The sequence below is a fragment of the Aulonocara sp. 'chitande type north' Nkhata Bay genome, linkage group LG16 (assembly GCF_057382095.1).
Source record: "Aulonocara sp. 'chitande type north' Nkhata Bay isolate Kocher_YH1m ecotype deep benthic linkage group LG16, A_spYH_male_GT1.1, whole genome shotgun sequence".
NCBI classification, from domain to species: Eukaryota; Metazoa; Chordata; class Actinopteri; order Cichliformes; family Cichlidae; genus Aulonocara; species Aulonocara sp. 'chitande type north' Nkhata Bay.
In genome coordinates this window covers 13658667-13684944 of record NC_141359.1, presented here as the reverse complement: position 1 = coordinate 13684944, position 26278 = coordinate 13658667, and the positions used below count along the sequence as shown (strand labels likewise).

General features: G+C 41.2%; 1 protein-coding gene across 1 annotated transcript in view; it reads left to right on the top strand.

Moving 5' to 3' along the window:
* The window catches only part of vwa8 (von Willebrand factor A domain containing 8), an 83937-nt gene that overhangs the window by 38090 nt on the left and 19569 nt on the right, over positions 1-26278 (top strand). The window contains exons 22-37 of the mRNA XM_086265810.1: positions 798-873; positions 2554-2689; positions 3169-3288; positions 3452-3657; positions 8520-8671; positions 10810-10918; positions 11257-11395; positions 13138-13325; positions 18788-18907; positions 19126-19190; positions 19272-19397; positions 19475-19584; positions 22173-22324; positions 22689-22893; positions 22983-23064; positions 23670-23874. Of these exons, the coding sequence (XP_086121936.1) occupies positions 798-873; positions 2554-2689; positions 3169-3288; positions 3452-3657; positions 8520-8671; positions 10810-10918; positions 11257-11395; positions 13138-13325; positions 18788-18907; positions 19126-19190; positions 19272-19397; positions 19475-19584; positions 22173-22324; positions 22689-22893; positions 22983-23064; positions 23670-23874 (2191 nt within the window). The remainder of the gene's footprint in view (positions 1-797; positions 874-2553; positions 2690-3168; positions 3289-3451; positions 3658-8519; positions 8672-10809; positions 10919-11256; positions 11396-13137; positions 13326-18787; positions 18908-19125; positions 19191-19271; positions 19398-19474; positions 19585-22172; positions 22325-22688; positions 22894-22982; positions 23065-23669; positions 23875-26278) is intronic.

Below are 26278 nucleotides of genomic sequence, written 5' to 3'. Positions count from 1 at the left end.
AATTAGTAACCAGAACCTGTTTTGCCCTTTTTGTTCTTAATACAAAGCATTTCTGAGTGTAACTTAAGCTTATGGGGCAAGCAGGTGAGCACATGCAACCAGGCTGAAATGAGGCACCATGGGTTCATATGCGGCCCGAGTCCCCTTGCTTTCCTCTCCACTCTCCATTCCACTATCTAATGAAGGAAAAGTCCCCAAAAAGGTCCTTAAGAAATAGAAAGCATTTCTAAGGGTGCACTTTTTTTCTAGCACTATATAATTAAAAGAAAAAGTACAATTTGTTTGTCTAATAAAGATGTGCTGTGCTTCTCCCCTGCTGTGCATGTACGTGTAGCTAAAGTCCTTCTAATGCCAGTCTTGCTACTCAGCAGCCATCTTTGAAACATGCCTGGGCAGTTATCTTGAAACGCTGAATGAATGAGGAGAGAGGGTAAACATTCATTTGGATGCTAACAAGGGTGTAAACCGCGCATTAGAGAGTCCAAAGTCAAGGCAGATTGTTGACTGGTGTGCATTGTGGCTTGTTGCACCAAAGCACTGAACAGGTGTAGAAGTAATTCACATTACAGCAAGGCTTAAAAAGTTTTTTTTAAGTACCTTTACCCACATTTTTACTACCATAATTAGTGCTGTGCTTACGGGTTAGAGCAACAACATGACAGCAGATATGTTTCCCATTACCTAGCCGTCTTTACTGTCCACATGGATTTCTGCTCAGAATTCTTTGAGCCTGTTTCCTCTTATGTAATGGCTCTGTTGTAACCATCTTCTTTTTTCGTTTTCTTTTGCCTCTGCAGGGATACAACAGTCCAGACTCTGACCTTACAGCCCTCGGTGCGAGATGGCATCATTACATATGAGGACTCCCCTCTGGTCAGTTAGTTTTTTTTTCCCCCATGTTCACAGATGCCACAGATGTATATTGTGGTAGACATGATCATCACCACAAATCAAGTTGTGTTGGAATCGTTTTATTCTGTATGGTTTTATTTGTTTTTGCCACATAGAAAGCATGTTCTTATTTACCTGAGAGTTCTGGATGTTTTGTAAGGTACAAGTACATTTGAAATGTAACTCAGTCAGTTTAATTCTTAGTGTGAACTATTAGAAGTGTTCTAAAAGCCATCTTTTGTGATGAAGAAAGCCTGTGCAGAGATTTGAGAATTGGACTAATGTGCTCAACTGTTTTTGTGTAATTACAGGAATCTAAATGAGCTGTCTGATGGAGTTTTAGTAAGACCCATAAAGACACTGTTACAATACTCCACTAAAAAGAAATCTGTGCACATATTTATTTATTTTTGTATCAGTTTTAGACAGACATCCTGCGGATTGTGAATGTGTAGGCCAGTTTGATATATGTATTCACCACATGAACTCTTTCTATCTGGGACAGCATCTTCATCATCAGCTTTTTCACAACTGTAACAACAGACATCCATACATTTTTGCTATAGTTTTAAGATTAAGGTTAATAGGCTGATTTTTTTTTAATTGTCTTTATATGACTATCGATATTTAGGTCAGTCAATAATTATTTCAAGATTTCTTGCCTGGTTTGAGAATTTAAGCAACATTCGTCTAGATAGGTTAGAGACTTTAATTCTTTTTTCTTTAGAGGTGAAAAAAATATACCTCAGTCCTTTCTTTCAATTTCAGGAAGTTTGGGCACATCCACTCATTAATTTCAAGTGTAGGGCTCAGTAGTCCTGAGGTGACACTGATGTGTGCGGTGTGAATAAGAATGAAATGTAATATGAATGCAACATCTGAGATAGAGAAAGGGTGTATATGTAAGTATGAAAGATCCAAGGATGGAGCCTTGAGGACTCATACATGTAAATATATAATATTATGTATAACAGTATGTGAATGCTCAGGGACTGTCATTGGATTCCACTTATGATTACCAGTGATTTGTCTTATTTTCTGGACTTTTTAGTGAAAGATACAAAATCATCAATAGTGTATTACGTTTCTGGGTGCAGTGGCACAGAGTTGTGTGTGAACATTATTTGTTGTTTTTTAATCTCAGAGAAAGATATCCATCTTGGCCATTTTAGATCAAGATTTTAAAAAAGGATTATTTTGCTTGACAATGGCAGGCTTCTTAATGGTTTACTCCATGAAATACATGAAAATAAAAATACATAATAGTAGCTTTGTTGTTCTAATCGCCAGCAGAGAAGAAACTGTGGTATTTGTGTCTCCCATATGCCTAAGAACTTTCTCAACTTATGTGTCGAATAAGCAGCTTTCATAGGAGCATATCTGATGACTTCTCAGAACACAGTGTCCAGAGCTTTTAGTACATTGTGATGCACACCTACACAATCCCAAAATTAGGACTGCTTAGTCAAAATAAGTGAAAAAACCTGTGAGGGTGGATTGTGAATGTGTAGGCCAGTTTGATATATGTATTCACCACATGAACTCTTTCTATCTGGGACAGCATCTTCATCATCAGCTTTTTCCCAACTGTAACAGCAGTTGTGCTTTTTTGTTAGTCAAATGGCATGTGTGTGTATGTTTGTGTGTGTTGTCTGTGTTCAGGTAAAGGCAGTGAAGTTTGGCCATGTGTTAGTGATAGATGAGGCCGACAAAGCTCCTACAAACGTCACCTGCATTCTCAAAACCCTGGTGGAGAGCGGAGAGATGATCCTGGCTGATGGACGCAGAATCATCTCAGGTGCACTCATACGCACATTCATGCATGCACACACCTTGACAGCAGACATGTCCCAGATTCAGAACGAGAACTGTTTTTACGACGAATTAACGACTGCATGTACTACAAGGCAAACACGAGTGGAACATCAGATGCAGGCCACTGAAGGAAGCTTAGGATAAAAGCCTTTATGGACAGGTACCAACAGATTTTGGATCACGCTGCTCTGTAAACATTTAGTTTTTCCACATATTCCCATGTAATCACATGGGCTGCTGACAGCTACTCCATTCCTGAGAGGCTCATCCTCCTAGTGGAATGTAAACGCAATCTTTTAGACTTCATAAACACGACCTTCAGGCTGTCAGCGTAGTAGAGGTGTGTGTGAAAATCTGTGACACAAAACACTGAGAGTAAAAAAGGAGATTCATACAGAAACAGACTGAGATGAAACTGTGCTTGTTTTGGTCATGTGTAGACAACAACTGTCTGTTCCACAGGTCCACGTGAAGCCGAGGGGAGACCTGACACCATAATTATGCACCCAGACTTCAGGATGATCGTCCTCGCTAACAGACCTGGTTTTCCTTTTCTGGGCAATGACTTCTTTGGAGCTCTAGGTACCCAAAAACACACGCACAACTGAAACTGAGGCTTTTCCTACAACATTAATACCCCAACACATTAAAAATAGATAAACACTTAACTTTTTTTTTTGCCCTGGGTATCGAATATTGTATATGGAGAGAAACACATTAAATTCTGTCTTGTATTTTGTACCAGGCGATATTTTTAGCTGCCATGCTGTGGACAACCCGAAGCCCAAAGCGGAGCTGGCTATGCTAAAACAGTATGGCCCCGATGTTCCCGATGCTACGTTGCAAAAGCTCGTGGCAGCCTTTGGAGAGCTCAGGTCCTTGGCCGACCAGGGTACCATCAACTACCCCTATTCTACTAGAGAGGTGGTCAACATTGTCAAACACCTCCAGGTAGGAAGACACACTGAAATACGGTACATACTGACTACCTTTTATTAATAATTCATAACATTTATGCGACCTGAATCCTGAACTGCTAGTGCTTTAATAATGTAAGAGAGTCTCCTCAAAATATAGCTGTCTCCGAGAGGAGAGAGGGTGTCTGTGCTTTGGTCCACTTTCAGAAGCTTACAGCTTAAACATACAGCTAACTGTCAGTTAAAGGGATCAACGGTATCTCCATGTTTTTATCCTCTTGTAAAGTGGCGTTACTTGACTGAGAGTTCAAAAAAATCGAATCTATGTTTTAGCTCTGTTCCTTTAAGCCAGGTTTCTTCTGATTGGCTATCAATGATATAAAAAAAAGAGGTTTGAGTAACAGGTGGGTGGGGCTTCCGCGCCCCCAGCCAGACCTCTATGCCTGAGATGACCATATTAAATATGCCCCCTCTCTACTAGGAATGTCACAATACAGGAAATGTAGTAGTCTGTACCTTTACCAATATAATTAAGATATTGCATGTACTTAAACCTGAACTTTGTTTTGAAGAAAAAAACATCTAAACAAGAAGGATAATACTTTGGATGTTCTTACTATATGTAACAACATATGTTACTAACTCAGTAACATATAGTAACTATATGTTACTAACTGAAATTTTGTCAACTTGAATTCTTTGAACAGATGGTTTTAGGTCTGTCACTATACTGCAAGTATTTCCTGCCTGGGTCTGAGAAGCATGATAGGATTGTTTGCATATTGCCCTTGGTCATCTGCTTCAAATGAAAAGTGCTTCCATACTAAACTCTTATCTTTCTTATAACCACGTCAGAGCAGAGCTGTGACAACAGCTGGACTAGTCACCATCTTCCATTGCAGTTATTGCTATTCCTTGCACACTTTTTCTTGAACTTGTGGGTGTCCTTCTTTTCATTCATCAGCATGACTAGAACATTGAGAAGACTATGCTGCCCCAGCTGGTACATGTACTATCTACTGTACCTGTAGTACTAAAACAAAAAAAAGTATTATTATAGAACTTTGGTATCTAGAAATAGCAGTATTGATGTTCGTGGCATCCCCTCTGTTACATCAGACAGAGCTACAGAAGTGTGAAACAAAGCATTTAGAGCAGTCTGACGTGTGAACCTTTGACTCATGTGGATTACTTGTACATAGCTTTTTTTTTTTTTTAAATTTAGAATTTCCCAGAAACAAAGAAAATACAGTTTTTAAATAAGGAACGTAATATAAAACAACCTATAAGAAAACAAATAAACATCATGTAGTTAAAAAAAAAAAATAAAAAAAAAAAATAAATATATATATATATATATATATATATATATATATATATATATATATATATATATATATACTTGTACATAGCTTAAACACATTACTTCAAACCTTGACCATGTTTTTATAAGAGCATGCACCACTGGAGCGTTATATACAACCTTGGATCCAAAATGGTTTGTATACTGTGTAAAATGAAATTAAAAATAGAAATCATCATTTTATTCAGAAAATATATCAAATTTTTAAATTAAGACATTTTACTATTTAATGAAAACAAATGAGGGCATTTTGAATTTGATAACAGCAACACGTCTTTTAAAAGTTATGATTAGGGCAATGCTGGAAAGGTAAGTGGTGCTATTGTAGAAACAGACGGCTGGCGGAACATTGTGCAGCTAATTGGGTTCATTGGTTAGTAACATGTTAGGGTGTAAAAAGAGCGTCTCAGAGAGGCAGAGATTCTCAGAAGTGAAGATGGGTACCAGTGTGCAAAAAGCTAATATCTCATCATCCTCAGTACATAATGTCAGAGAAACTGGGGAAATCTCTTTGCCCGAGGGATAAGGCTGAAAATCAATAATAAATGAACATGATCTCCAGGCCCTCAGGCAGCACTGCAGTGAAAACAGATGTGATTCTTGGGGTTCAGTAACACAGTTCACTGTGCCATCCACAAATACAGGTTAAAGCTCTATCGTGTGAACAAAATCCTTACACACCACTGTTGTCTCTGGGCCAAAGCTTTTTTAAGTGAAAACTGTTCTGTGGTCAGAGAAATCAAAATTTGAAATTCTTTTTGGAAAACATGGACACTGCGTCCTCTGGACTAAAAAGTAGAATCTTATCATGGCTCATTTATTGGCAGCTTGGAAAGGTACCATCCATACTATAAGGTAAATACAGGTTTTACCACAAGATCCAGGTGTCTTTTTCAGGAAAAGCTTTGCGTATTTCAGCTAGACAATGATAGAAAGCATACTCCATATATATTATAATGGCATGGCTTCATAATAGAAGAGTCAGAGGGCTTTCATCAAATGAAGCATCGTGACACAAAAATAGGACCAAGAAGAACCAGGACCGTTGAGCAGCTAAACTCTTATATGAGACAAGAATGGGATAGCGTTCCTCTCCCAAAAGTCCAAGAGCTCTCTTCTCAATTCCTAAACTTTTAAAGACTGATGTTAAAAGAAGAGGCGATGCTACACTGTGATAAAAATGGCCCAGTCACAACTGTTTTTGAGACCTGTAGCTGCCATCAAATTCAAAATGCTCTTATTTCTTTTCTTAAAATGATACTTTTTCTCAGTTTAAACATTCAATATATTTTCTGTATTCTCTTGTAAGTAAAATGTGGCTTAGGTAAGATATGCAAATCACTGCATTTTTTTTAATATACATTTTTCACAGTGTACCGAATCTTTTTGTAATTTGTGATGTGTATATCATAAAGACAAGCATAATGGCTCCGCCTTAAATTGCCTGATGCAGGACTGTGTTTTCCAACATTAAAATAATTAGTATCATATGTTACATTGGCTGTGCTCTTAAAAGGAATTTTCCAGTCCATTCCATAGGAGCTTAAAAGTCCCTCCACCCTCATTTGTCATGTCTTTCTTTCTCCGGCCACCGATTCCTCTCTTTAACCCTCTAATTTCCTAGTATTCAGAGCCCACAGATGTGCACCACAAACCGACTTAGGAGATAGGCGAGATGATCATCAATATGTCATCAAAGCGACATATTTGTATAGTATAAAATTGCTAGACTTTCTTCAATGAGTAGATGTTTTGTTTTACATTTAGAATGATATTTTACAAGGTTTTAGAAGTGATTGTCACCATATTTTCAAATCTTTTTTATCCCTTTGATACCATAGTCTTTTGAGCAGCTACTCCGTTTTCCACCTTCAGACGAACAGTATGGAGCCACATTACAGAGCGCATGCTGTTTACATTAACAGTCTCCCACCATCAATAGCTATAAGCTGCTGTTTACCATCATCCTCTCAGCTCAATCATCTGGAAAAAGAAAAGCAAGTGAATGGCTGCATGCAGAGCTGTCACATTACCATGCCTCCTTGTGGTTACATTCTTCAGAAATGTACACGCTATAGAGCACAAAAAGGACAGACTCCAAAAGAAGAGAAGGAGAGGGGATTAAGTATTAAAGCTTGCACTATAGATCAACAGTTTAGTGTACAAAGACCAGCTCATATTTGAGTGACCTCCCAGTTCTTTCATCCATCACCACCATTATTGATGTCTGAATGACTGGGTGTGACAGGGAATCATTTCAATTTAGCTGTACTCTAAATAGCTCGTTTTATGCCTTCATTGCTATTTTAACCTTAATTTATACCATCGTGATCGATGCAGCCCAGTGCTCTATAGTCAGCTGTAACCTACTGGGAGAGACTGCTATTGACTGTGCAGCGATTCACTGGACTGTATAAGTACACTGTAATATGGAGGCTTAAAAGTGCAATTATGGTCCTAATAATGGCATGAAGATTACTCACATCAGAACTGAAGATATATTGCAGTAAGGAGTTGAAAGGGCAGGGGATGCATTCGTATTTGCAGCTATTATGTTAATTTCCACCTTGCTGTCAAGCACTTCTATGCCTGGAAATATAGTCTGAAAAATTTCTGAAATATTCAATAACTGTCAAGTACTGAAAGCAGCTATCAAATTAGATTTGTAATGTCTGTCTTTACTTCTCCCTTCATTGCTTATTCATAATACTCTAATCAGACAAACATGGTATATTACACTTATTGTTCATATTTTTTACATTACCAAAAACAGATCTTAAAAATAAGTATGTTGGTAAAGGTGTTAAATATTCAGTGTGCACACAAACAGTTCCAAACCCCTGTGCTGGTTTGGTATTGTAAAAAAAAAAAAAAAGAAAGTCTGTCACCAAAATCTTCACTCCAACAATGTTTTAGGTTGTTGTCTGCTTATATAAAAGAAAGCATCAGAAATCTGCTGTTTTAAAAAAGACCATTTCTTCTTTCCTCTATTGTCTGTCATACTGTAAATATATTCTTCCAGTGGTGGATTCTCATATTAAACTGGCGTAAGTATCAAATATTGAAGTCAGCATGTATACAAGTAATCCAAGGACTGCTCTAAGCTGCCAGGAAACATCACTTGTACAGTACGTAGGTAGTATCATTCTCAAATGTGCCACCATGTTTGCTTTGTAATACAGAAAATGCTTTTAGGCATTAGAACTGGAGTCTGTAATTATCATCAAAGACGGAGCAAAGATGCTGTTGTCTGTCATTGTTCAGAGTTTAGAGATGACTAATCTTCGTTTCTTATGTCTTATCCCAAACTTTCCCTGCGTTGACCCCTGTTAAGGAGCTGAAAATCATATTAATTTTCCTTGTCTCTGCCCCCTTTTCCATAACTCCCACCTCCCACCTGTCATTATCATTGTTTCTCCCCCTCCTACTCTCTGTGTCCTTCCTTCCTCTTCCTTTTCTTTCCCTGGTGACCCTTCCTCTTTTACTTCCTCTTCTCTGGCCTTTCCTTCCTACTCTCCTTTACCTCCCGCTAGAAATTTCCCGATGAGGGTCTGGCCAACGTGGTGAGAAACGTCTTTGACTTTGACTCATACAACAAAGACATGCGGGAGGTTCTAATTGAAGCACTGCACAAGCACGGGATTCCCATTGGAGCCAAGCCCAGCTCTGTCAAGCTGGCTAAGGAGTAAGGCATCGGGAGCACAAGATGTTTGACAAGACACGCGCACACACACACACACACACACACACACACACACACACACACACACACACACACACACACACACACACACACACACACACACACACACATTAGAGGCACATCAATTACGTGACACACACACAGACAGAATCAGATTGTTGCACTGTTAGAACTGTGGTCACAGAGCCTCACAGGGGGATAATAATAGCTGGATGGACCAAAATACATGACGAACACATAGTCAACGATGGAGCAGATCAAGATTTGGGGTTTGTCATACTATAAAAGGTGCTAGCTGATGTGTGGCGCTGCTCAGAATGATCGCAGAGTAGAGCCTTATCTCGGATCTTTATCAGTTCCACAGAGGATCCGTTTTTCTTGTTAATCCAAACCTTTATCCCTCATAAAATTAGAAATCTGTCAGAAGCGGTTTTAAATAATGGAACCTAAACTTGTCATTACTTGATTTGTTCAGAGTTTATCTTAGCATGTCAGCTATTTTAAATATATCAAAAACTATCGATGCTTAACACACAGTGGAAATATAATCTAATATGATGCCCATTCAAATGTGAATAATCAACCCTGCTAGCTTCCTCAGTCTGGTAAAGTGATGGCAGACGTGCACAGTGTACAATATTTGCCGTGCATGCAAGATGCTCTTCTCCATTAGTGCATTCTTCACGGTGCTGCCCCTCCTACACAGGCCCCCGGCACACAAATCTGTCTTCTGGTTTGGAGCTGGCTCTGAACGCTGCAAATGAATCACAGAGAAATGTCTCTCTTATTACATATTACAAAGAGATATAGTGAAATACTTCACTAAATTAGTGCGATGCGAGTGGAAGGCACTCTGTAGTGAGCTGAGCAACTCAAAGATGCAGAAGACATGCAGTAGTAATCCTGGCCATGCAATCTTTTAATGCATAGATTTTTCAGCATAATTATTCCCCCGGAGTTTGTCTTAATGCCAGTGGTTTTTGTTGTGTTGGTAGTTTTGTTGTTGCCTTTCAAAGAACCTTTCCAGAAACTTGCCAGCTGAAAGTGGCTTCTGAGAGGTCAGCGGTTTCAGGGACTGTTCCACGTGAGTGTGTGACTGTCAGGCATCATTTTGTAATTTTAAACTGTTGTTGACTGTTGGCATTGAATTCCTGAAAGGCTTGAACTCGGTTGATGCTGCCTTGAACTGTATGAGTGGTTTCTATTAGATCTTTAGGCTTTCATGAAGTCTCCACAATGCTTCCTGAAGTGTTAAATAAACAAAGATCTATTCTAAAACCTATTTATAAGAAAAATCTATTCTGAAATCAACCCCATTGCCTCACAATGTACAGCTTTGTCTTTTAAATAAAGGAAAATATTTGTTTCTTCTGTCTCCTGTGGTTTTATTTAAGTATCACATTTATAAATACACATTCATATCTCATTAACAAGTAAATCCTGAAACAAACAGGGCAGAAACAAGTATTTTCCTGTTATGTCTGTACCGACATCAATCCAAGTCGTTAAATTACTCTTCTGTCATCACCCATCTTAAACACCTTATCAGACTAGTTTCTCTACCCACATCACAGCAAACATTTGTCCATTCAGATTTGGAAATGGAAAACAAAGAGTAATTTCTCTTTCTGCTTTTCCATTCATAGAAATGCTTATGATTAGAGAACTGTCTATCCTCCAGATTTTTTTTTTTTTTTTGTGGTACTGATGCATTTTTCACTCCACCTTCAGCCAATAAGATTCATGGGAAAACCAGTGGACATCTGGTCAGACACAAACACATAGACGCTTGTTCTGAATATGTTGACTTTAGCCTTTCTTGAGACAATGGGATCACATTTCAAAGTCTTTCTTTTAAAAATCTAGCTTGTAACAGGATAAGGCTCACATCTGAAGTCAGTTTGTGGCAGCCACGTTGAGCCCTTAAGTAGGCTGAGTTCATCTTAATTGATGTGGGCAAGCAAAATCGTTTCCCATTTCCAAAATGAGAAATCACAACATCAGTACCCACACCCAGAAAAAAACAAAAAACTTCCATGCATCTGTGCCAGTACTTTCTTATTATAAATTACATTTTGCAGGCCTTACAGTGGAGTTATCATGTGACCTTCAATTTTTAGGTTTCCGCTGCCAGAGGTCAAGATGACAGGATATTGGACCATAAACCAAGGTGGCAACACTCGACGCAAACTACTGTGTCCCACGGACACACGGCCCATAGATGTCAAGGTATACACATGAAGACAGGTTATTACAGTGTGATGCCCCACACTTCTCGTGTATTGGACCAGTACTCAAAGTGAGTGTCTGTGGTTATCTTACATTCCTCCCAGCTACAAAAGACTGACAGCAGTGAGTTTTTAACGTAAGAAATGTATCAAGATGTTCATCCACAACCCAAATGGTTCCTCTGGTTACATTGCTTATCAAATGTACTCTTTTAACTCTTTCGCACTTAAGCTGCAAGCAGAACACTAGAGTGTGCCATGTTGTTGCAATAGTATGACTTGTTTTGATATATTGTGAGTACGTGCGCACTGCTATAAGTGTCTGACGTCTGTTTCCAGGGCCCAGTGTTTCTGCGTGTCCAGAAGTACCCCTGCAACAGGCAGGAAAGCAGGGCTTTGAGTTTCACTGAAGAGAAAGCCCACTGGCAGATTCCCATGAATGAAGTTAACATCATCTGTGACGTCACCACCAAAGATGGTATTATACAAGCAAACACAAACTTGCGCACGTTATTAAGCAGTCCCTCCTCGAGTCTGTGTTATCAGATGTTCTTTTCTTTGTGATGCTTTAGAGATTTCAGTGGGTGAAGCATCATGAAGTAAATAAGGTGCTATATACAGGAAGGAATAACAACAATAAAAAACGTTTACCCTAGGCCTCAGTGTGTGTGTGGACAGTACAGGATGAAGCAAGGAAACTGTTTGAAGTATGTACTGGAAACAGTGTGCAGCTGTGTAAGGGAGAGGAAAAGCACAAGATATGCAGTGACAGTGATCATAAACTGGAAGAAGACAGGATACCATTAACATGACATAATGAAGAATGGATTCATGTATTTAAAAAGTAATTAGACCAATAGGAAAATCACTAACGACAGAAGAACATTTAAAAAAAAACACCTGGAAATTTAACAAGGTAATTAAAAATTCCTAATTATAGAATTTTTAGTAAAATTAAAAACAAAAAGATATTAGAAGAGATTGGATTTTTAATACTGTTTTTTCCCCCTGAGTTATTGGTTCTTGAGTTATTAAGGATGGAGTTACTGTTACAACTTTTCAGTAATTTACAGTTTAAAGTAGTTGGAAACTTACCACGGACACACGGTTAGACTTTGCGCCATGTTTGTTCAGCTGTGGTGCTACTCTGCTACATGTGCTGCAGGCAGTGCTGAGAGGACGTAACTCTGCTTAACAAACTATGTGATGACACCATTTGTAAATCACCCCAGATGTCTTTTTCTGCACCATGCTCTATAAAAGAGACAATCACAAGTGTTACATTGATGCACAAGGGTGGCTGTTGCACAGGAGGTAGAGCAGGCTATCTACTAATCGGAAAAGTGGTGGTTGGATTCCTGGCTGCTCCAGTCTGCATGCCAAATATCCTCGGGCAAGATACTAATCCCATTAGATACAAAAGAACTTAAACATAGAAGAAAAAAGTGCTGGAGTGAATGGGTGAATGAGGGATCTTATATTAGGTGCTTTGAGTGCTCTAGAAGAATAGAAAGGCGCTGTATAAGAATCAGTCCATACATACTGGACAACATATATCCTCATATCTTTGCAGTAAGTCCATACTGGCCGATGATATCAACTAACCAATATATAAGAAAACATAGAAGTTTATAGAAGCTTTATATCAGCTTTAGGTGGCCTAATCAGAAGCATACTGAAAAGCACCTGTCAGACTTCACATTGGAGGTAAAAAAGAAAAAAAAAAAAACCTTTAAAGCAAGCCTCACACCATGCGAGCCATCTTAAAACACCTGTATGCACTCAGTTGGGTAGCTATTTTGAAACTTTATCTAAGTGTATTTAGATTTATTTCAGTATTCATCAGGATTTACAAACTTTACATTTACAGAATTTCCTTAAAAATCCGATTTTAAACTTCAAAGGTTTGCTGAATTCACCCCCAAATAAGTTTTTGGTCTCCTGCAGAATTCTTTCATCAGTTCAATCCAGAATCACTTGAGTGCCATGTGTCCATTACAACATCAGTTGTATCAGAAATCACCCCTACAGTGTATTTATTAATCCCTATATATTCGATCAATGATGACCACCTCTAATTTCAGATTGTCACCATTTTGCATCGACACGACAGCTGCAGAGTAACATTACTCTATTTAATTAGCACCTTGCATTCTGGGAAATGTACTGCCTGTTGCAGTAGCTCAATTCAGAGAATGCATTCAATCTTTGTTTTGACAGATGTGCTGTATGTGGCCACCTGTAACCCAGTGTCCCTGTACTCCATGAAGGAGCGTGGGGAAACTATCAAGTGCATAGAGCTCTACGATGTCTTCCCCAGGACCATCAGTGGTGTCTGGCAGCCCTTTGTTACGGTTGCTCCACTTGGGAGTCCACTGGATGGACAGGTGGTGCTGCACGAGGAACAGGTTGGCAGACAAATATATACACATGTACACAAAGACATGTTTGCATGATTAGATTGCATTAGATCGAGTGAATGAAATTAATGTACCCAATGAGATTTTCATTGTTAATGTTACACATTTTCACCACAGCCCAATGGCCGTTTATCCAAACTGCTCTAAATGCCTGTTCAAAGGGAAGTGGGGTTTGGGGCTTGCTCTGTGCTGACATTTCTCACACACTCCCTAAAAGGCTTGTAGCTTGTAACACTTAACATACCTATGGACAAGGTGACATTTTTCAGTTTTTGCCCACTTTGATCAGTTTGTACATTTTGCTATGTTATCATGATTTCAGTTTTCAACCATAGACTGTATACAAAAGTATTTTGACGACCATCATGAGGTTGAAGTCATTATGTCAAAGTGTCTGGCTTCGCTAGCAGGTTGATTCATATACAGTATGAGTGCATCACACAAATAGATGTGCTAGCACAAGGTACTCCATAAAAAGGAAACACTGGATCATCACAGTATAGCACAAAGTCAGTTAACCTTCAGGGATATCTCTCTGTCCAGTTAGGAACCATAAACCATTATGAATCTATTTCACCTGCTTTGGTGCAAATGAAGGTGACAGCAGGTGCACTGGAGTAGCAACTCCAGGTGGTGGCCACAGACCGTTCTTCTTTATTTATCAACAATACCTGGTATGGTGCCAGGCGCTTTTATAAATGTGGTCAGGAAACCTCGTGTCCTTGAAGTGATTGGTCTGTCTTAGACAGGTGGTAGTGGAGCCTCCGTGACTGGTCAAATATACGTTTGGGTGTTGCTAACTTTAACAGCATCAAACTTGACTGGCTTTTGAAATTGATATAAACGTCTGAGTTCCAGAAGATGATTTATTCATCAAAGCTGTACAGCACCCCCAGTGGTCAAAACCCACAACAGTGTGTCTTCAAGGTAGTGGAGGGGAGTCAAAACAAAAACAACAAAACCAAAAACACACACACACATAAATGAAAAGAATCACCATTAAGTATGTTTTGTAGTTTTAGTGGTATAGAAAGGGTGCACTTGCATCTGTTGGTCTTCACTGAGGAACCCTAGTCTAACCATTTTTGTCTAACGTTCTTGTTTACAATCCAGTAACCGGACACTTACACAACACTGGTATTTAAACTTTTTTTTTTTTATTTCTTGAGGACAACCACAGATTCCTCACAGATTTAAAATAGCTGTGCAGAAGTCCGCTTCTTAAAATGGTTGGAGGTTAGTGGTTGTTGAGTCGGTCGTTGAATCCCTCTTACCCCGTAAGACCCTGTCCTATGACAGCAGAGTGTCAGACAAGAACAATGTGTGTAGGCTGTTTCTCCGACCAGAACACTTCCACAGCTGGTGCATATTAGGCAAGAGGAGGACTTCTAAAAATACTGTGGCGATGGATCATGTTACGTCTGTCTAAAAATGAAGAGGTCCAGACAACATGAAGTTCATTTGCAGGTCATTGGCCTTCCAGGGAGATCAGGGAAACCATCACACACACACACACACACACATTTCACTAGCTGGGCCCACGTCCTCATATTAGGTTTGACAGCATTTTAGTAGGTAAAGGTGAATGCTTGGACATGAAGTGAGCTGCGGTTTGGGGAAGGCCCCGAAGGGGACTGGCAATGGCTCCCGGGCCTGGCAGATCCCCTTGTACTTAAATAGGAGTGAAGAAGTTAAAGAATTGAGAACAAGGAGGGAGGGAGGGTGGGGCACGTAAACGAGAATGAACAGCTTGCAGAACTGTGGGAACCTATATAGATGACGACCGGAAGGAGCGTATTTGGAGGCGTGGTCCCGCTCCTGAAATTCCGATACATAATCTACAGAGGTTGGCCGATTGTGCTAAGCATACACACATGAATGAATGCATCCACAGTCTTGTGAAAGTATTTAAAGACATCACAATGGTACATTTAAGGGTATGAAAACATAGTAGTTATATTTTTATCCCTCAGATACACAAAATCTTAGTGCAGATACATCCACATGCAGGATGCACACGTGTGTTCTCAGATGTACATACTTCCTCCAATGGCAGTGTATGTTTAGAATCAGGAAATGGGGTTTGCCCTCTCTGTCTTCAGTATCACTGTGTGAGTGTCAGGAATGGGAGGCCATAAGGAAACCATTAGCGTGAAGCAGGGTAGCCGGGCCCGAGGCCAGCTCCCCTGTGGCTCCTTCTCATAAAACTCAATTGAAGATGAATCCTTGTGCGTCACAAACGAAAGCCTTTTGCACAGTTCATCCAAAACACACACGCACACACACACACAAATATCCTGCATACAAACACAGAAGCCCATACGGGCAATCGGTTTATCTTTGAATTGAATTAGTTGAAAGTGCAGCAGGCACATTTGTTGAATGTAGAGGAACATCAGCACCCAAACCAGAGGGTTCCACTGGAAGAAGAGCACCCTCTGTTGATGGAGGAACTGTACTGGAGGAAATAAACACTAGGATTTATAGTATTAAACAGAAATGGTCATAAACTGTCTCATAATTAACAAAAACAGGAGACCACACAGGGAATTACAAGTTGAAATCAAGAAATATTTAGTTAATTCAGTGAAACTAATTAAGAAGAAGTCGATCAGCTGTGTGGGTGGTATAAAAGAGCACAGATGGAGGTTATTGGAAGCAAAAGACAATCCTAGTCACTGATGAGCTCAGGGACAGTTAAACCCACATTTACCACAAAACATAGAAGAAACCACATGGATAAGAGTGAAGGTCCACAAAGTACTCTTCAAAAAGCAAAAATAATAAAGTTAATTTGAAAAATAAATTATTTTAACATTTTTTAATTTAATATCTTAGCACAGCGGTCCCCAACCCCCGGGCCTCAGACCGGTACCGGTCCGTGAGTCGTTTGGTACCGGGCCACGAGAGTTGAGGCTCAGGTGTGAAATGTATGGTTGTCAGGGTTTTTATCGGTTTTCAGCGTTGTTTTATTATTGTTTTTATCGTTAACTCGGTTTTCCTGGGTCTTTTCAGTGTGTTATGAATAAATCGTATTTTTTTCGGTACCGGTACTAGTTTTATTTTGTTGTATTTATCCGCGACACCTTAAAGGCCGTCCATCCATCCATCCATCCATCTTCATCCGCTTTGTCTGGGGCCGGGTCGCGGGGGCAGCAGCCTAAGCAAAGAGGCCCAGACCTCCCTCTCCCCAGCCACCTCCTCCAGCTTATCCGGGGGAATACCAAGGCGTTCCCAGGCCAGCCGAGAGATATAATCTCTCCAGCGTGTCCTGGGTCTGCCCCGGGGCCTCCTCCCGGTGGGACATGCCTGGAACACCTCGCCCAGGAGGCGTCCAGGGGGCATCCTTGTCAGATGCCCGAACCACCTCAGCTGGCTCCTTTCAATGTGGAGCAGCAGCTGCTCTACTCTGAGCCCCTCCCGGATGGCCGAACTTCTCACCCTATCTCTAAGGGAGAGGCCAGCCACCCTTCGGAGGAAGCTCATTTCTGCCGCTTGTATCTGCGATCTCGTTCTTTCGGTCACTACCCACAGCTCGTGGCCATAGGTGAGGGTAGGGACGTAGATCGACCGGTAAATTGAGAGCTTCGCTTTTACACTCAGCTCCCTCTTCACCACGACGGACCGGTGCAGCGTCCGCATTACTGCAGCTGCAGCCCCAATCCGTCTGTCGATCTCCGGCTCCCTTCTCCCGTCACTCGCGAACAAGACCCCGAGATACTTGAACTCCTCCACTTGGGGCAGGAACTCATCCCCGACCCGGAGTGGGCACTCCACCCTTTTCCGGCTGAGAACCATGGCCTCAGATTTGGAGGTGCTGATCCTCATTCCCGCTGCTTCACACTCGGCTGCGAACCGTTCCAGTGCGAGCTGGAGGCCCTCACCCGATGAAGCCAACATCATCTGCAAAAATCAGAGATGAGATTCTGAGGCCACCAAAGCGAAAGCCCTCCGCCACTTGGCTGCGCCTAGAAATCCTGTCCATAAAAATTATGAACAGAACCGGAGACAAAGGGCAGCCCTGGCGGAGCCCATCACCCACCGGGAACGAGTCCGACTTATTGCCGGCAATGCGAACCAAGCTCTTGCAACGGTTGTATAGGGATCGAATGGCCCGTAGCAATGGGCCAGACACCCCATATTCCCGCAACACCTCCCACAGGACACCCCAAGGGACACGGTCGAATGCCTTCTCCAAGTCCACAAAACACATGTAGACTGGTTGGGCAAACTCCCATGCACCCTCAAGTATCCTGGAGAGGATAAAGAGCTGGTCCAGTGTTCCGCGACCAGGACGGAAACCGCATTGTTCCTCCTGTATCCGAGGTTCGACTAACGGACGAACTCTCCTTTCCAGCACCCTGGCATAGACTTTCCCAGGGAGGCTGAGGAGTGTGATCCCCCTGTAGTTGGAACACACCCTCCGGTCCCCTTTCTTAAAGATGGGGACCACCACCCCGGTCTGCCAGTCCACAGGTACTGCCCCTGATCTCCACGCAACATTGCAGAGGCGTGTCAACCAGGACAGCCCTACAACGTCCAGAGCCTTCAGGAACTTGGGGTGGACCTCATCAACACCAGGGGCTCTGCCACCAAGGAGTTGTTTAACTGCCTCAGCGACCTCGCCCCCGGAAAATTGTCAGGCGGTGGAAGGAATACTTCGAGGACCTCCTTAATCCCACTGACACGTCTTCCGAGGAGGAAGCAGAGTCTGGGGATGAGGGGAATGACCCACCTTAAAGGCCGGTCCATGAAAATATTGTCGAGCATAAACCGGTCCATGGCGCAAAAAAGGTTGGGGACCGCTGTCTTAGCAGACTAATAACCAACCTTTTCCATCAATCTTCCAAGTACGCTTGCTGACAACTGTATTCAGTGTTGACAGTTTTGTGTTATACAAAAGTGTTGGATCTCCAAGTGATTAGGCTGTAAAAATGCTGCCCACCTCACTACAGGTTTCCTTTGAACCTTAAAACATGAGAAGACACTCCTAGGTCTTTCAAATAACAAAATATTTCATATAATATGTATTTAGCTTTTTGGACATGTGTTTAGGCACAGAGCTGCCGAGTGATTTGTAGACAAGCAGCTGTATGTTAAAATCAGTGTCCTGAATGACACTACTAGTGCTGGTGTAGTGAGCTTGTATTTTCTTGTCAGCAAGCTTTGTTTGAAAACTGTGTAGTTGTAGTTAGGAAAGTCCTGCAGTGGTGCGTTGTGGTGTAGTGGTGAATGGCATCCAAATAGACAAATTAACACTCTAATTTTTATGGTTTAATTTTAATGGAGAGACAGAATATCATTTAAAAAACACATACCAAAAAACATATTATACAAAAGTTATAATTTGCACCGAGTGAGAAAAGTGTTTGATCCCCTGAAAACCAGCCAGAATTCAGGCTCCTCTCAGTTGTATTCTCCAGTTTTAATTCCTCTTTCTGTCTCTTTAGGGTAACACAGTGCTCCATTTGGACTTGGTGACAGGCGCCTTGCGGAGGCTCATGATTTCCCCCGACAGTGATCAGTCTTCCAGCAGATCGTCGAACTGGTGGAACAGTAAGGAACAACAGGTCAGAAGACTCTGTGTCTCCAGAGACAAATTTAAATTCACTTGTGGCTCGTAAACTCTTTGCTTTTCATTCAAGGCTTTATTTTTTCCACGTGACTAGATTTAAATCTGACATTGAACTAGACTGCATTATGAAAAGACTTGTCAATTATTCATCTGATCATTCCGTGAAAAGATTTGAACTTAATGTGTTTTTGTTTCTGTGATTGTTGCCTGCAGGCAGGGTATAAAATGTGTCGTGACTTCTCCCACAAAAACTGGCTTCTGTTCTATAAGGAGGACAGGTAAACTACATCCATGACATTGTTACACAGCACCAGCATCCTGAAGTCCTGTGGTATCAGTCGCTGCTTTTGCATGTGCAGCAACCAGCTGGAGGTCCTGGATGTGCTTGAGGGACGAGTTCACTCCATCTCCCTTCCGATCAACCTAAAGTCTGTCTTCCTGGTGGCAGAGGACCGCTGGCTGCTGCTGGAGAGCAACTCTAACAAGTAAGTAATGGATCTCAAATATCTGTCCAGGTCTCTGGATTGAACTTTAAAATAATCGTGCATGTCTGACTGTATAGGAAGTTCCTGCTGACCAAGCCCATGCACATGGCAGCTGAAGACTCTGGAGTCTGTCAGCTTCACAGCATCAGTGAGGACTCAGTCAACTCAGGCCATGGAACAAGCTCAGGTATATATTTATACACACAGACACACACACACACAGAGTCGAAATGAAAAATCTTACTTTTCTTGTCTTTATCATTCAAGCTTGGGACCTCTACCAGAGGTCTGGGAGCTTAATGGTCCTGCGCAGTATCTTAGCTTTAACTAGACTGGTGCTCTTCTGGACACAGATCTGATGTCGTTCCTGGGATGTTGTGGTCTATCACACCAGGCAAGATCCTTGGTGCTTGCTGTGCAAAGATACCCAGAGACAATCCAGCACATAACAACAGTGTCCAGGATGCTAGCAGGCAGGGCATACATGGAATAGCAGAACCAGGTAGCCTGTATAATATACAGGAATACCTGTGCTGAGTATGGCCTGTCCCAAGGTCAAAATGGAAAATGCCCCTTTGAGTTGTTGAGAACAACCGAGTTATGATCCTGTAGGACTTCCAGTTACAGACAGGCAAAGTGGTGGCGGCTAATCAGCTGGACATAGTGGTGGTAGACAAGCAGAGGAAGAGGGCTGTAATGATAGATGTAATCTGTATTGACTAGTGGCCTTTAGCTCTGATGGCCACAAGACGTGTCTTCGGGGTTTTCGTGGTCATCATGATCCTGATGACCCTGACTGATGAAAGCCACAAGCCTAAACACGTCAGTCCAGCAATAAAGATATGTTCTCTACAAGTTTTGACTTCTTGTGGTCATAAATCTTAGAAAGCTGATGTCAGTAACTGGTGGACAAATATGCAAAACAACTTCAAGATGTTGTTCAATGCTAGCGTCTGGAGGCCAAATATGCACTTACTTTTTCCATTCAAGAATATCCGTTTATATTTTTATCAATAAATAATTGAAAAGCTAATAACTTGTGATGTTGCTCATGTAGATCACCTTTAACTTTTAGAGACTGTTTCAAAGTGTTTGCTTGTTTAAATATGTCAAATATCCACTTGTGGGATATACTGTTTTTTTTCTCCAACATTATATTCATCACATTTTTAAATGGACTAAAAAAGCCACAAAGAAACTAAAAAGAACAAACAAACAAAGCGGGTCCTACTGCGCTTAAAAGGTTTGCACGTTTTGATCGTAATTAGTGAAATCTCTTTTGAAATAATCTTTGTACCGTACCATAATTTATTGATATAGCACTTTAAAAACAGCACATGGGCAGCCAAAGTGCTGTACAGCAGAAATATAAAAAGTACAATAAATCAATAACAATAAATTAACAATGGCAGTTACTCACTGAGTCAAAAGCCAGCGGATAAAAATTTGTTTTTAACCTGGATTTAAAGACCAATACTGAAGTAGATTGCCTAATGTGACGAGGAAGAAGAAGAACTCTCAGTCTCCTCCAAGTTTCAGCCGCGATTTAGGGGCTGAGAGCAACAGCTGCTCAGCTGACCGGAGTAAACGAGGGGGGCTTCAGCAGATTGGACAAATATACAGGCGCCAAACTGTTTAAGGATTTACAATTTAAAATGATTTTAAATTGGAAGCCTTTGTAAGAAGGCCAGAACTGGAGTAATTTGCTCAAATTTTCTTTTACCAGTTAAAAACCGTGCTGCAGCATTATGCACCAGTTGCAGGTGTGACAGAGCGCCCTGGCCAACCCCTATTAAAAGGGAGTTCCAGTAATCCAAGCGTGAGGTTATAAAAGGATGGATGACAGTTTCCAAGTCACGCCTGGAGAGAAGAGGCTTACCTCTGACAGACGTCTGAGGTAAAAGAATGAAGATTTCACCAAGCCATTTACGTGGGCATCAAAACAAAGCGCACTGTCGATTTTTACCCCAAGATTAGTAACCGAGCTTTTCAGGGGTCAGAGCAGCAAAGTCAACATCTGGGGTACCAAAAGAACGACTGAGACCGAATAAAATTCCTTCAGTTTTCCGTTTGTTAAAATTTTAGAAATTTTGACTTAACATCGCTAAGACAATCAAGCAGGACTCCAACCGAGGAGCTGTCAGAGTGATTAAAAGATAGATAAAGCTGGCAATCGTCACCATATAGATGAAATGAAATTTTGTGTTTTCGGAAAATCGCACCTAATGGCAAACCGCAATCTCCCTATGTTTATTTAACAGATTTTCATGTTCTTCTGTATTGCTGTGTAGCAGTTCTTAAAGACCCAATTAACATGGAGACTGAAATAGAGAGAATTAAACTAATAACAGCTGTATTTCAGACCTCTAAGTTTATACATTAAATGGCCACAAGTTAAATACATTTTCAAATGTTTAGTCATTTGAAAAGTCTATAGCTCATAGTTGTCACACTTCAGTGGATTGTATTCTTAAGAGGAAATGCGGGAGCTTCTTGACAGGTTTCTAAATGATGTCATTTCTGCATTCTTCACATGAAGTACAAAGATTGAGTAGAGTTGAGTTCAGAAGTAGGGCAATTGATTTCCCAAGGAGCGAGGGCTTATAAAGAAATAAAAATTAATATTGAGCACGAGTGAGTTCAGCTTATTGATGTGACCCTCGACAACACTCAGTCCCAGTTTCCCCCAATGGACAAGTTTCTATTTCTTTCTTTTTCTCACTGCTTTCTTTCATGTTTCTGTTCCACCAAACTCATGCTGGTCCATCACTGCAGCCGAGTTGTCTATACCCCAGATGCTGTCATGTGAGCAGCTACCCAACGAGAACCTGAGTGCCGCTCTGAACCAGAAGATTGTTTCCCCTAACCGTGTGCTGGTTGACACAGATTCCTACGCGCGGCTCATCGTCGGCTTCCCAGATCTCATGGTGAGATTATGAGGGAATTTGGTGAAGAAATTTGTGTGACAATAATAATTCTTTTTCCAGTTTCCTGTCTTCTTTCTTTTTATGTTTCTACTAGAAGTAGAAATATCTAGTTTAACTCTATAGAGCTTGAAGGGAAGCGGGGTCATGTGGCGTTAACATTTTTTTGGAACCTATTTGAAAGTCAAAGCTAAGACAAGGCCTAGCTTTGAGTCTGTATTTTATCTGCCTGATTCATGTATGAAAAAATGAAAGCGTTAGAGAAGATGTTAATTGAAAACAAAGAGCATTGTGAGTGAGTTACTCTAATGCGTATGACCGATGGCTTAAGAGTGACGTTTTCCTTCGGATTTCTTCTCTTGATGAGTCACCTAATGAAGTGTACAGCTTTAAAAGACCCGTCAACCTATCAGCGATAAAGAGTGGTGACAGCGGGGCTCAAGCATTCTTCAGAGGAGGGCTTCGGAGCGCCACGGCCAAACAGGAGAATTGTGTCGGTCTGATCCCGGTCAATCAGGTGGTTCGAGCTCTTCCACCTAACAAAGTCCCCCTAAAAGAGCTGTACCCCAAAGGTCAGAGTTCACCTTACATAAAGGTTTTCAGGAAATATAAGTTTTGAAAGTTTTCAAAAGTTTAAAGATTAGTTTTCTTTGCCACGCAGACGTCACACCTCCAATGACAGCAGCATACCTGGAGGTGACTGATCTCAACTCCAAGAAGCTCAAATATATTCCTGTTCCAAGGTAAACCGCTGGTGTCTTACTACCTCACTACCTCATTCTGCAGTACTTTCAGAACAAGAATGTAACTTTACATCCTTTGGCTCCAGCTAGAGGTCAGTGACAGCATTGCACTATAAAAGAAAAAAAAACCAAAAGTGCTAATATATCTTCTCTGCATCTTACATGTGTTCAACCTTGGAAACTTGTAATTTTTTTAGAGGACATATTACGCTTTTTTCCCCCTAATTTTTGTCTCTTAGACAAATGGATACTCATATTTAACATGGACCAGGTTCCAAAAAAATTAACCCAGCATATGTGAAAATTGTCATTTCAAGTACACCATTCTGCCGGTAAGCGCAGAAGCCCCTCCCATCATCTATTTAAGAGGGGCAGCTTTAAAGGGTGGAAAGAGATAAAACATTTGTTTCAGAGGATGATCTGAAGGCCTGCCCCAAGGCCCAGTATAAGATCTGTACAGACCATGAATAAATATCATTACTATAATTGCATAGGATCTGGAATAGAAAAGAGTGGAATAAAAACTCAATGGTCCCTGCTTATCTAAATCAACTTCTTTTTCTGTGTTCTGTGTTGTGACCTTTTCTTGTATCTGTAATTGGCAGGTCAATGACTGTGTCGCCCTACACCAACTGGGTGTCCAAGGTGTCAGAGTGTGATGTGCTGATAGCTGCTCTTGGTTCTGGAGGTGTCGTCACGGTGGATATGGGCGGGTACATCCGTCTCTGGGAGACAGGATTAGACACCTTGCAGCGCTCACTGATGGAATGGAGGAATATGATTGGCTCAGAGGACGGCAGACCCATACAGGTAATACAACAGAGTGTCTTTGAGCACATTACATGGCTCATTGATAAGTTTCTCTATAGAATTCCACAAAGTGGCAAATACAATGACTAGAAACGCTTGCAGCCTGCAGTTAATCTCCACACCACAGAGGGGCAGCACCTCTATTTTAAAGCAACTCTCCATTGGAAGTTGCTCTGCATGCTCGCCTCACTCTGGCAGAAGACATTAGCTGAAACATTTCTGTTTTTGTGCTAAAGGGAATATTTTCAGCTCCATAATTCATGACCCAGCTGTACCCAGGGTGGGTGGTTATGAATGGCTGGCTGTCGTGCTGATGATGCAATAGCTTTGACCCTTAGTGTAGGTCAGAACATTCAGACCAGAGCACTGAGACAGCATTGTTTAGGTGCCCACATGTGCACATAGACACAAACATTCTTGGCATATTGGAGTCGTCCACATGCAGAGAGCATTAGCTGCAGATCTGTGTTTGTTGCACCAGGCATGAAGATAGAAGATGCAACATGGCCTGAAAAAATGGTAACAAGGAGACCAATCATGAAGTTGTATAATATCAGTGACTAATTTTTGGAGTCTGAGCTATTTGCATTGGTTGCTGTAAAACATATCACAAGGCTATCCCAAGCGTCTTTGTGTGAGATTATAGACTCGAAAACACCCATAGCTCACCGTTTCTGCCTGTTTCTGGTTTAGATTTGTCAATAGTCATATCTTCTTTGGTGGGTCACCTTGAGTCCACTGTAGGTTAGACTTGGACAGACTCTCCCTGTGCTCAGTCTCAGCAAACAGCATGGGCTCTACTGAGTTTGTTCACAGCCGCCTAAAAGGCTCTCTATATCTGCTTTGCCAAACAGTGTACATACTACGTTAGCTCTATATGGGCGTAGATGTTTGCACAGTATGTGCCAAGTACCTTGTTTTTATGACATGGTTATAGAGCATAACAAAATGGGTTCTGACTAAAGTGTGAAGTGGAAAAAAGAAGGAAATCTGTTCATGCTGGAAGTGGTTAACAGGTTTAATAAACAAAGCTCATGTCATGATGGCTTATTGCCTTCGTAATACTCATTAATACCTCTACTGTATACTTCTGGAAAAGCACGCAATGAGCTATGTGTGTGTGCCCAAGTAAGCGTGGCGCCTCCACACGTCGCTCTGACTTTGCTCCATTACAGCATAGCTGACATCATTCCTGCAGACAAAGATACATAGGAGACATCACTCATCATCTATCTGCACGCATGGTGCCAGATTGGTGTCTGCAGCTATCCTGCATATTGCAACCAGTTATAGTCACTCAACCTGACACTTAATTGTGTGATTTGTTGTTTTTACACTTCCCTGTTTGGCCAGGTGCCACTTTTCCATCTACCTGGCCTTTCCCCACTGACACAAGCTCTTCAGTTTCACTCATATTCATGCATGCACATGCTTGCTCCCTCAAAGTTTAAAGCATCTGTAGAAGTGTCTACAGATGCTTTGTCCCACCTTAATGGACATATTTGTATGCTGTACCAGTTGTAAAGTATAGGGCCAAGTATGTTAATACAAGTCATAAAAATATGGCATGTTGAACTCTGAGACAAAGCTTTCTAACCACATTGCTCACTTCATAAATTAGTCGATCTTAATAATAGTTTCCGAAATCTCTTTATGCCCATCCATTCATGCATCCATCTATATGTTCATTTTACTGAAAAGCCATTGATTAATGGTGCAGTGTTTCCTACACCATTAATTTCAGGTCATTCAGAACCTGCACGCACACACACAACATAACACAGCTTCATCAATCTGCAGATACACTGAATCACTGAGACCTTTATATAACACACAGAATATTTTTGAACGTTCGTGTACGGGCACGCATTTATGCTGACACCCACACACTAGCGTGCGCCCAGCATCACACTGGGACATGTATTTACTCAAGAAAAGGGCTGACCTCATGCACTATGTGTGACGGCATACACACATTCAAAAGTGTGTATTCACACTTACACCATCGCTCTTATATCACTGTCTGTCTGTAGTGGTCTGAAGGAGAATAAGAAATTTATGAGGTTATTTATCCTAGAAGACAAGGCGTGGACCGCAGATAAGAGACAGACAGAGACATATACTGGTAGAAAGCAAAAGAAAGAAAAAGGGAGGGGTAAAAACGTTGATTCCCACTGTCATTAAAAATGAAGTTTTCTCCACTGACGTTGCCGTCCTTTTTCCCTTAATTCCTTCTTTTGGTTTCTGCCTGTCTCTCAGCGCTAACGTGCCATCATTAGCTTACTGTTTATGAGTGGGACATGCAGCAACAGCAGCACACAAACACATTTATCCAAGATTTACGCAGTAATTTGACATCAACCATTCAGTTCTGTGGTGCTTCTTTAAACCCCAAATTGTGGTT